General features: G+C 40.5%; 1 protein-coding gene across 2 annotated transcripts; it reads right to left on the bottom strand.

The window, feature by feature from the left end:
• Positions 1-36: 36 nt before the first annotated feature.
• Positions 37-11,689, bottom strand: LOC122868613 (casein kinase I). 2 transcript variants are annotated; one of them, XM_044180743.1, is made up of 11 exons: positions 11,439-11,689; positions 8,730-8,820; positions 8,361-8,471; positions 7,814-7,962; positions 6,843-7,071; positions 4,102-4,272; positions 3,581-3,729; positions 3,207-3,402; positions 2,939-3,078; positions 2,007-2,074; positions 37-1,903 (listed from the first exon to the last, which is right to left on the bottom strand). In XM_044180743.1, the coding sequence occupies exons 2-10, from the start codon at positions 8,803-8,805 to the stop codon at positions 2,042-2,044; spliced, it is 1,254 nt and encodes a 417-aa protein (XP_044036678.1). In that variant the 5' UTR covers positions 8,806-8,820; positions 11,439-11,689; the 3' UTR covers positions 37-1,903; positions 2,007-2,041. The 2 variants fall into 2 exon arrangements, with proteins under 2 accessions (XP_044036678.1, XP_044036679.1); XM_044180744.1 differs by having other exon boundaries at positions 37-1,837.
• Positions 11,690-12,406: the final 717 nt, after the last annotated feature.

Genomic DNA, 12,406 nt, shown 5'->3' with positions numbered 1-12,406 from the left:
AGTGAGGCAAAAGGGAGCAAGAAAGATCAGCAAACATTTGTGAGCAACGTTATTCATTTTTATTACTTCATAAAATATACACAAATACTGTTGTAAATAAAGCGTGTTAAAGAACTGTACAAGTTATCAGTACACAATACATAGTGAAATCCCCATCACCTCTTCTATACCATTCCCAACCCAACAGTTACAATGCCACTGGGTCATGTTAGCCTGTACAAAAGGTAGTTACACACACACTACACTGCTATTTACACATCCCTGCAATTGCATCAGTTGTTTTCTTTTGAATGACATCATCTAGGTTGCTGGAGTTTAAAATCCAAAAGGTGACAAACTATTAGCATATAATTTTTGCAGAAGGAATATTGAAAGCCCTATGTATTACATAAGGTGGACAACCTTTGAAGCATAAGAACAGAAGAACAAAGGGACGGGCAAAAAAACTAAACAGAACAAACAAGCTACTTCTAATAAGTTACAGTAAGATGAAATTATACAATGAAACAGACAAAGTTATTTCAGACAAATAAAAAATAGTTTAACATAAATAGCAGAGAAAATAGATGAATAATTTGCATACAAACAAAGACAAAATTAATCTTAGCAGGGAGTTACTGCATCTCTCTAACTCTCTCTCTCTCTGTCACACTCATACACACACACACACACACACACACACACACACACATACAAAATGACCCAGCTGGCAAAGTAACAGTAGCCCATCCCACAATTTAGTACTTTAAATACCTAAATTTCTGAACCCACCCCCAATTTATGTCATTAGTATGCATTTTTCTACTTTACACCTTAAAACAAATAACCACATTTTGGCTTTACATCGAAATAAAAAAAATATTTACAGTGAAGTAAACATTAAAAAAAAAAAAAAAAATCATTGGACATCCCCATCCCCTTAAGAGTCATCACTAACAGAGCCTGCCCACTCCCCTATGACCTCTAATAACAAAAAGAATAAAAAAGGTAACATTAAGAACTATCATAAAAATTGCAGCCACTATTTGTTAGCCAAAACGGGCAGCTATGGTCTCTGGTCAAATACACTGAGAATTTCCTGAGGAGCTTCCCTCAAGACTTGGAGTGTGTCTTTGCAATATCTATGGTCATTCTTCACCTTACCCACTCACATTAAAACCAACAAAAACACGCAAGTCAAAACAGGCAAAATAAGGGGTGGTGGTGGTTTTGGTGGCTGAGTTTTGAGGGAGAGTAAATCATCACAACATGGATGAAGGGCAAGCAAGCACCAATTGCCACTTCACCAGAAACATTACTCTACAACAGCTAAAACATCACTTACTTATCCTTTTCAAAGTTACCTTTTTGTCCACTACCCTCTCACCTACCTCTCCCCATTTCGTCATCTTTCAGCTGTTATTTCTCTCAAAAAAACAAAGAAAGGAAACTCATAACAAGCTCCAATTTAAGATAAAAAGATTCACTGTAAAGTTGTTTTGTGGTGTTAAAAACTGAAAGATAAATCTTTACTAAGCCTATATCAATCACGAAGTTGACCTTTGACAAGAAACATGCGTGTGTCCCTGATACCTTTTTGCTCCTTTGATGCCAACAGTTCTTCACATTTGCCTGACAGAAGGTACTGAGGGAATGTTTGGAGTAGAGGAGGTATGAGCAACCATGGAGTTACAATGGTGTAGGACTGTCATTCATTTGCTTTTTGCATTGTGGTGGTCCACAATTCAGCAAAAAGGGTTCATGAAATAGTGCATGTTGGATACTGTCATGATGTTTCCTGGATCCTTTAAAGATTCGCTGTCCTTTTCCAAAGATCCGTGTGTCTGCTGGCAATCATCTTTTCATAAGACAAGGTAAAAATAAAAAGGAAAATAAACCAGAGCGATGAATAGACTTTGCAGCCCTGTAACAACAAATTGAGTGATAGTCATTAGAGAGGGCAGTGTATTGGTAAGTGGTGTATTTCTGCAGTCAGCATGTGAATAAAAGAGTGAAGTAGACCTCACCTGTCAGTTTCATGTGCATGCAGAGCCAAAGAATTCTACTTCCCCATGTGCTCAAATGGCACGCTGACCTGCAAAAGAAACAGAAAAAAGACTCAGTGGAGGAATTAGCATTCTAGCTCTCTCTCACCTTTAGTACACAACTATGACTACTAGAGATTGTTTTAGAACAACGTTATCCAAGTTAAAAGTTCTTGTCCATAAAAGTTGTGGAGTTGATTCTGGTTTCAAAAGCAAAAAAAATTCTTTAACAATACTTATGTACTGCAATGTATGCATAGTATAATAGCCATGAAACAAATACTACATTTGTTAAGCTTGTATTATACCCTTTTTGTAACAATGTAAAACTTAAATCTGGGGTAATTTTTGAGGCCTTAGTTTGTGGTGCTGTTGTATTGGTTTGGATTTTATTGCAAAATAGTTCCTGTTATTTCACCAACTCATTTACTATACATAAATTGTGGGTGGAAGGGCTGGGTGATAGTTTACTATTATCCCTTTAAGTCTATATTCATCTTGTTAAGACATTTTCATATCAAAATATCGTGGCTCACAATTCACATCTTTAACAGACCACAACATTAGGTCTACCTGAAATTGAATACTTTGGTGAATACCGCAACAAATGTAAAAAGACAATGCTGTGATAACTGTCAGTGTTAATTCAGTCCACATCACCATCACGCCTAGATGGAGTCAGTCTTTTCTTAGCCAAACTTTGCAGCTGCAGTTGAGTCACATCAGTCCTTAACTATAGGCCTGAGCAGCTGTGAATTTATTGGATGTCCTGCTGTATGTAAAATGTTAAACTGGTTGATCATTCTTTGCATTGTCCACTTCAGCACACGGCATTCTCATAAATTAATGTGTTTTTTCCATTAAAGCAGTATGTGTCACATGGCCGATCAAAGCAGCTGCGAGTGTTTTCTCACCTGCGATGTGGAAATTCTGGATTGGTCGTGACGGGCTGTGAGGTCAGAGGACGATACGTTGGCAGGAGCCCCACGGTGGAGCCGCATGCTCACCTTCCTCTCCCTCTCTGCACGAGAAATTGCACGAGGCGACGTGTTCCCTGAAATTATGTATAAAATTGAGAACTGACCACATTTGATGCAAAAAATATTGCAGTGTCAGGATAGTATTATTCTGTTATTAAAAGCAGGAGTTTGAGACTTTTTAGCAATTTAGCAGAATGCTCACCAGACTGCTGGACCCGTGAGGCAGGGTTAGAGATGGCCTGCTCTGGCCCGTTCCTGACTCTGTTGGCAGCTCCAGGGTTGGCACCTGGGGGGAGGCCCCGCGATGCAGACCCCCTGGGGGCTCCCCCGATCCGCTCATCCCTCTCATCTCCCGTTCTCCTCTCCCGATCCCCATCCTCGGCTGTCCGACTGGCACCCTGATAGATGACATCAGCCATATTAAAGCTTTTCCCATTAACAAAACAAAAAAAAAAGCTTTAAATTAGCTGTATTATATTGTAAGCTGTTTGGAAGTGAGATTTTTGTGTGGCAGCTAGGCACCAAAACAAACGCATACAAAAGTACTTCAGTTAGAAACACTTTATGTAAACTTACAAATTTAAGCATGTTCCAATCAAAGACATAATCATAGGAGAAACCCTGACGGTGGAACAGATTCCGGAAGAGCTGTCGTAGGTAAGAGTAGTCTGGCTTGTCATCAAAACGGAGTGAACGGCAAAAATTCAGGTATGTGGAGAACTCAGCTGTAGGAGAATAAATAACAAGCAAAACATTAGTGAGGAGAAAACACCCAACACTAACAGCAAGCGAAACACAAAAACACTGAATAAGTGTTAAGCTTTGACTACAGTGATTAGAAAACATTTGCATTGTTCCCCCATTAAAAGGGGTTTTTGGGGAATTTTTCCTTATCCAAATCAAGGGTCTAAGGATAGAGGGTGTCGTATACTGTATGGATTGTAAAGCCCCTTGAGGCAAATTTGTGATATTGGGGTATATAAATAAAATTGACTAGTGTTCAATTCCATATTGAGAAAGCCAATACTGCAATCATTTCAGAACTACAGGTATGTTGCTGCCCTGACACACAGAGGCACCACAGAAACATCACTTACAAGGGTATCCTTTGCAAAGAACCTCGATGGGCGTGGACATTTTCTTCTCACTGATTCGTTCATACTTCTGTCTCTTGGTAGCAGCCTTGAGGCCCTGCCAGGGGAGGGAGCCCAGGTTGAAGTACATGAGGACATAGCCAAGAGACTCCAGGTCATCACGTCTGGACTGCTCTGTGGACAGAAAGCGTGAGAATGCCTACAAGAGTGAGAAAACTGAGGGATGTTCGCTTAGTGCTACGACAGAGGATCATTTACCCAGGTCCTGACTTTAAGGTACTGCAACACGTCAGTCACAGCTTATAGTGGCCTGTAATCGATACAAATAATACTCACTAATAGGCCAATAAAAGTCAGCTCATGCAGTGTTATTAAAAAGAACATCCCTTAGGACAAAAGGGGCCTATGAGCACTATTTTGCATAATTTACAGTTACTGCACTTTCAAGTGATGTTAGGTCGCAGTGATCTTCAAATTGGGATTATGTCACAACTTGGCCAAACAAATATTTATTTTACTCCACATGACTATAGTTGGAAAACACACTATTTTAAAGAAAGATGGAGGTAACTGGTTGTGTCATGTGTGTCTCAACTATTTATTCAGTATCTGTGGGTTACTGATACCGATGTGTGGAAGATAATGGTAATGTAACGTGAGGTGTGGACAGTTTCCACTGCACGACAGCCAACCCCGAAAATGATTTCCCTGACCCGATAACCCAACAAAATACTACACATTACACAAACTTGTGTAGCCTGTTAATCAGACAACACCTGAGAATGTTTTTTTTTTGTTCAAAGCAAACAAAATCACTTCCTGTGTGTCGTTCAGTGGAAGACAACACTTACTTATTGCCATTACTGGCTGATTAAGTTCCACATTCAATGCAACCTTTAACAGTTAAACTCCTAAAATCATGTTCTATCACTCTTACTTAAATGTTTGTCCATCCAGTAGATATCTAACAAAGAGTCAATGATATCTAACCAAAACAGAGATAAATAACTTGTTGAGGCTGCAACTGTTCAGCTAGTATGCTGGGGGGATGAGGGATGTGTTAGCCATACAAAAATGCTCTGCAGAATGTCTTCGAGAGCATTACACTGAAATTACTATGCCAAAACAGGATTGTTTTCCGTCCCAGAGGGCATTTCCTTCTTTTCCCCCCTCTCGTAAGTGCTCTTCCCTCACATCCTCTGTATGAGGGTGTGTATAAATAAAAAGATGATGCAGAGAGGAGGCACGTCCACAATCTAACAGTGGGAGGTGGAGAGGGCATAGGGGTTGTCAATGAGGCAGAGCTGCAGCTATTGATTATATTATTTATTATATACACACTTAACTTTCAGAACTACAGTTTTCAACCCAACTACAGCTCAGGCATAAGGTAAGCCTTTATTGTCTTCTTTGCGGCATTGGTAGGAGGCAGAAACGAGTGGACAGGAACTGTGACTATGATAATAAAAACACGAATGAAGCTCAGACTTTCACAAATTGACCGCAGCATATTATTTTATTTGGTTATTTTCTTGAACAAAACCTAGCTAACAGAGACATCATAACTAGCCACCACACTGATTTACGTAACTAGCCATTACATATAGCCATAATTAACGTAGCCTACATTCTTTACTAGCCTTCATATACCTTGTGTCGGGTCCGCTCTGTGGACTGGATGCTTTCTGCTGAGATGCTGAAGCACAGACGTCGTGTTATTGTGGTGGGCTAGTTCGGTTTTACAATAGACACACTGTACAGAGTTTCGTGGACACTTTCTGTCGCTTTCTCTTCTCTGTGCCTCTGTTTCTCTCTTCTGTAATCCGTGCTGTCAAATCAAACCAAAGACGCTCTGAACCGTCTGTGAGCACACACAGCATAAGCGCATTGTGCAACAGTAATAATCACCCGTGTGAAACACAGTGCGCTGTATGTAATTATATGGATTAAATAAAGCTTTGATGCAAATAATTTGCATTGATGATTTTTAGTAATAGAGTTACTCGAGGAATCGTTTCAGCCCTAAAATGAGGAATAACAGTTTATGGAATGTAGAACTAGAATTGGAAGCTTCCTAGCTGAAAAAAGTTAAGTACCAGTACCAGTAAGAACTCCAGATTTAAAAAAAAAACAAAAAAAAAAACACTAAAATATTCAGAGACCATTATTGCGTTCTGACACAGACACTGAAGCATGGTGAAAAGGGATGTGACTGACAAAAGATAAATAAATAAGGGGGGGGGTGTTGTTGTTGAGATCTCCACCCATGTAGGTGGGTCCAGGGACATGCCCCCTTGGAATTTTTTTTTTTTTGCAAATAGGCTTTTAAGTGTCTGTTTTGCATTAATTTTAAATGGGAGGAGACATACCAAAACAAGATGCTCTAAGCATAAAGTCATTCACTTTGTATAAAAGCACCAAAATTGTAACGTTTCAATTTATTGTTCCAGTGTTAGTAAAATTAATAGTTATCACTTCCTTATCATATCTTCTTCTATAGAATGTAAACAAACATGAATCACAAACAACTGTAACATAGCCTTTCTAGAAAGCTGCACCACGCAGGGCTATAACAGAACTGCCTGACATTATGTGTGTGAATAACAGGGTCAACAGCAGTACTGTTGTAGGATCTACCAACACACACACACACACACACACACACACACACACACACACACACACACCTTCTTCAAAAAAAGTAAGCAAATCTGGCTTGTGTACATGCTCCAAGTGTAACTTACCAATTCCAAGATGTGTGTTGATGGAGGCATAGCGTGCTGTGCCAGTCAGGTTCTTGTTCTCCCTGTAAGGGATGTGCTGGTGTGTGCGGGCATCACGGTACTTTTTGGCCAGGCCAAAGTCAATGATGTACACCAGGTTACCCTTCTTGCCAAGCCCCATCAGGAAGTTGTCAGGCTTGACATCCCGATGGATGAAATTCTTGGAGTGGATGTACTCAATGCGACTAATCTAAAAGGAGATAGATGAGACAAAGAGTGGCGAAACTGCAGCAGCACACAACACAAAATACTTTGTTACACAAAAAGGATACATTGGGCAGTGTCATGGTGACATGAACACATAGCCACAAGGTCACATTATCACAGCCTACATGATGTCAGGGCAGCACTTTCCTTGTTTTGTTTTCTAAAAAAGTTTTAGTCACTGAGCAGTAGCAGGTGCACTCAATACATCAATACTTTGAGGAAACTAAGGCAAAAAAGGAGAACAGGGGAGGACAACAGGATATATGAAGACAGGGCACGGGAAGGTGATGACCTCAGGCTATAAGTGGAGAGTCAAACACCCATATAAAGGACAGGCACAGCAACTTGGCTGCAGTTAGAACAAAAGGTGAGATGAGTTGTGCTTGAGAGAGCTATGCATGAAATGAAATGAAATGAAATGAAATGAAATAACTAGGCCAGCACAGTCTAAGAAGAGGCCAGAATTACAAAGTACACTGGATGCACAAGAGTAGTGGAGACCAAAACATCTACAATCTTTAAAGAAGCCTTAGGGGAATCATGTGCAATGTTTATATATATAGAGTGTGCACCAACAAATAAAAATCAAGTGGGATCATAGATATTACGTCTCTGTATTCTACTCGTAAACAAAACCGTTTCACATAGTGGGATCTTAACTGAGGGGATAGTGAAACTGTCCTAATTCTAATGCCCCTGACTTAACATGAGGGTTTGTGTCATACCATCTGGTCTGCCAAAAGCAGGACAGTCTTTAGGCTGAACTTCCGGGAGCAAAAGTTGAAAAGGTCCTCCAGACTGGGACCAAGCAGCTCCATTACCATCACGTTGTAGTCTCCCTCCGCACCACACCACTTTATTGATGGAATACCCACTAGAATACACACACATACGCACACACAGTCAGCATAAAGTTTGTCCAACCTGTTATTAGTGCCACACCTAAAATTCATAAATTATTTGTCAAGTAGCAAATTTTGCATCAAATATAAATCTTTTTTATTTTTTAAACCAAATAAAATTTATACATCAATTTCTTGAAAATGCCTTTACTCATTTATCTTGGTGCACCTAAGATGGATTTAGATAACAATTTGAAAAGATGACATTGTCATTTAGTCAGATTCTTATTGTTAAAAGAATTCATTGTACATCTTTGCAGCAGGCTTAGTAACGTATTCGCATCTATAATATTGTCAGGGACAGAAAATGTAATGTAAGTAATGCTTAAAAACTCTTGCCATGGGTGTCAAAGCTATATTCACTCCTTACCTCCTCCTTGCATCATCTTGTAGAACTTGCTTTCAATGTGCAACTGTGGGTGTTTGGTCTTCACACATTCCAGCTTGATGGCTACCTCCTCACCGGTGGCAATGTTAGCACCTGAGGAGACACACAAAAATACAACCACAGCTGTAAGAGCCTTGGCAATTGCGCCAGTACCAGGCCAATGATAGATGAATATGGAGGAAAATCAGATTCAGTACCCAGATATGGGGAGGAAATTAATGGTACAATATGAAAAGAGAGATTGTCCCAAAACTAATGTGGAAAGAACCTTAACAGAGGAGACATGGAAAGTTGGGTAAGGCATGCAAAAAAAATAAATAAACAAACACAAGAGTGTGCATTTACACTTACCAAGGTAAATGTCGCCAAAGGAACCACTCCCTATCTTTCGCCCAAGCCGGTACTTGTTCCCCACTCTCAGCTCCATGGTTGCGAGTTGTCACTGTCCCCAAGAGACAAAAAGAGATGATTATAAGAAAGCAAAAGGACACATAACACCATACTACCTCATCTGGGCTGCGCCTCTTTTCTCTCACCACTAACTATAAGAAATATTATAGGATGAGCTAGTGTACAACTCAACTAAATATAAACATAGGACTATTTCCTCGACTTTCCCGAGTGACAGAATGAGAGAAGGTATCCTCAAGAGTCAGTCAGCGGCTCATCACATGATGAGCCGTCAATCCCAGACCCACTGAACTGACAGTGTTTGTGTGCGAATGTTTCCTGCGCAGGGCTAGTTGATCAGCAAACAGCTGTCTGACTTCCACAGACACATGATTAGGTAACTGGGGGTAGCAGTGAGATCAGCAAAAGCAGAAAAGGGAGGAGAAGAAAGAAAGAAATACAGCAGAATGAGGGCTACACAGAAATGCCACTTGCCATTTAGAACAGGAGTGGACCAAAATCAATTGCTGTATGAGTATTAAGACTTTGCTCACATAAGGAATAAGTGCATCTTCTGAGCTGAACTGCACGTGATGCTGGAGCAGGGTCATAATTTATTTAGTACTCTCTCTACACCACGCCACATTGTACAGCCACTGCAAAAGCAAGACTAAGCTCTCCACTGTTTTGTACTAGCACTGCCAAGGGAGGGAAGGCATGAGCAGCCACGCAGCGCTGGCTGGCTTTATCTGTGTCAAGGCCCTCAGACAATTCTGTGCAATGAACTTCAGAAAGCAAAATGCTGCAGAGAATGTATCAGTGCAGAGCATCATTTATCAAAGAGATATGCTTCCTCGCCACCAATTTAGGAACACCATGTAAACAAACTGTGGCCTTTAGAGCAACAGTGGGCCATCATTCCAAATGTAGCACTGCTGCATCTTTAAATAACACTTCCAGTCATGTGCCCTATTGACATTCCAACAAGGCAATAAATGAAAGACAGTATCATCTTTACTGATTCCTGCCTCAATCCACCTCCCCTACAGAAAACATGAAATAGTCTCATGACAACTCAGAAGTTGCAAAACAAAGCACTCTCAGACAACCTCACTTTCGAGGGCATGCCAACTCAATTTTAGCAGAACAGTCATCAATTCTTCAGGACTAGTCCTCTACATTCAGTCTGCTTCCACCCAGAACCTCCTTTATCACAACATAAATTATCCCAGAAGTTACTTTGCTTGATTGTAAGCAGTGGGATTAAAAAAATAAATAAAGCTGCAGACACCAACTCTTTTCTAAGACTGTTTTAACTGGGATGATGGCTGACATACTATCATTTTGGATCATCTGAGCCTTATTAAAGGATTCAAACTCAAACAACTTGCTTTGCACTATCCTCATTTCAAGTGAAAACATCAACTGAACCAACATACTGTAAGGTGCAGGATGTGACAGAGGCAGATGGATTTGGGTTAATAAAGGGTTAGGTTTCATTACACCAAGAGGGTGTCTCATGTGCTACAGCCAGGGGACCTGATTTAGGGAGCAACATTAATCACAAGGCTACACAGTAAGCGCCATTGATTAATTACTTGGTACAGGAACAGTGACACACAATTTTAAAATGGCACAGTGTCCATATGGTTTTCATTTGCATATACCCATATATATATATATATATATATATATAAAGAATGCATTATTTGATGTTTCAAAGATGGCCTGGGTGATGTTGTGGAGGTAGGATGTCCTGAGGAGGTGGTATACTGTGGTTAAACCAATTATACATCATAGTAAATCAAATGAATCCCAAGTGTGAAATAATTGTGGATTTCTTGTAATGTAAATCAGTCAGACCAACTCGTGTAGAATGCGCCCGGCATGGAAGTGACAAAGTAAGTCCTCTTTAAGAGAGAAAACCAGTGTCAGAGACCCGAAGCCAGAGGATTTCACAGTCACATGAAAAACAGAGCACTGCTAACTACCGCCTCTCACACTCAGACAGCTGTCACTCCACAATCAGCTCTTGTGTTACAGACTCGACAGTAAATGCATGCACTAACATAACCCGAACTTGCAAAAACAGTTTAATAATTAGTTTTTTAACGGTACGTTAATGGCAGATGTCAGGCTACGTTCCTCTTTCCTGGTTGCAATTTGATGAGGAGCAATTCAGTTGTGAATTACGGTACCAGGGCTAACGTTAAATATCTGATATAACTAATATTACATTTCATAAAATCCACCAACAGCTATGTTGTTTTAAAAGACGCGTTTGTATACTTTACAGACGCTTTAAGTGACGTTAGTAAAAATACCAACCGAAGACATTTACGTTAGCGTTAGTTAACAGTTAACGTTATCTGCTTAGAGTAAGCTAACGTTAGTGGAAATACGTTAACCGAGCCGTGATACGTAACGTTACTGCACCAAGATTCTTTTCGAAATTAAAAGAAGCTGGAAATGTGTATATCGCACTTCGCCACATTTTGTATCATACTTATAACCGCACCCATCTATGTACTGGACTAGCCTGTGTAGATAGCCATCCCTACAACTCGCCCCCTCCCCCTCTCCTGTAAACCGTGAATACGATACTCTGATTCGGCCGAATAGGGCCCCTTTTCCCCCTTGGTTTCTCCGGTTCCCCGATCCACCACTCACCCGATATTGGGTTCGTCCGAGAGCTGGTTCAGTGGAGGTTCTGATCCGATGGTTGTCAGTCGGACAGGGGCCTGGGCAGAGGAGGATGGGAGCGGATTCTGGCGGCTCTCATACCCCCAGCTCTTAGCTCTGTCGTCGGTTGCACTCCCTGTTGATAGTCCCTAAGACGCTCCGCCAGCACGAGCGGTCGTTCTCCACTCGAGTCTGTCTCCCCCTCTCGTTACTTAACAACGCGCCCGTTCACAGCGTCGATGATGTCATTCTCTGTGTGTCAGGGCACAGTCATTAAAGGAAAACGTCACATCTAACCGCTCCTTCCTCCATACATTTGATCATTCATTAATTATCCCGTTTCTTTCTGTTAACTCATTCTGAGTCACTATGCTGTTTGCAAAGTAAATCCGGTCGCATTGCTTGTGTTTATCAACACACATATCGTGTTAGAATGTCAGTAAATAATCTTAACAAAAATCATCATCATAATTGCATTTTATCTGTAATCAATTAAGTTTATATCAAGCATCTTTCAGATGATGTCCTGGCAAGCATGAACAAAAAACCTTTTCCATCACTCACGTGGCTGGCTGGCTGTAGACACCTGCATGTTGTGTGTATCAAAATTCGAGGCCAAACAGAGTTTCTGGTGTCCTACAAATTATAGTTATGTACAGTGGGCACATCAGTGGGCTTAGCCTGGTTATCAGCACACATTTGGGAATGGTCCTGTCCCAAAATGTTCAAAAATCCTTTAAACCCAGGTTTAAATATATGGAAAAAATGAGTGGTCTATAATAACATTGTTGTTGGCAAAAATATTTCCCCTTAACACAATGAAAACCTATATTTGCATCAGAGAAGCACAGTACAGTAGGATGACGTGAGTGTTAAATAGGATTGGTTTGTGGATGTATTAAGAGGGTGACATATGGACATGCTGGCTTGTTTTTCTGTGGCCTTGTCTATGAAGA

Source organism: Siniperca chuatsi, linkage group LG21 (assembly GCF_020085105.1).
Source record: "Siniperca chuatsi isolate FFG_IHB_CAS linkage group LG21, ASM2008510v1, whole genome shotgun sequence".
NCBI classification, from domain to species: Eukaryota; Metazoa; Chordata; class Actinopteri; order Centrarchiformes; family Sinipercidae; genus Siniperca; species Siniperca chuatsi.
This window is presented reverse-complemented; position numbering and strand designations above follow the sequence as displayed.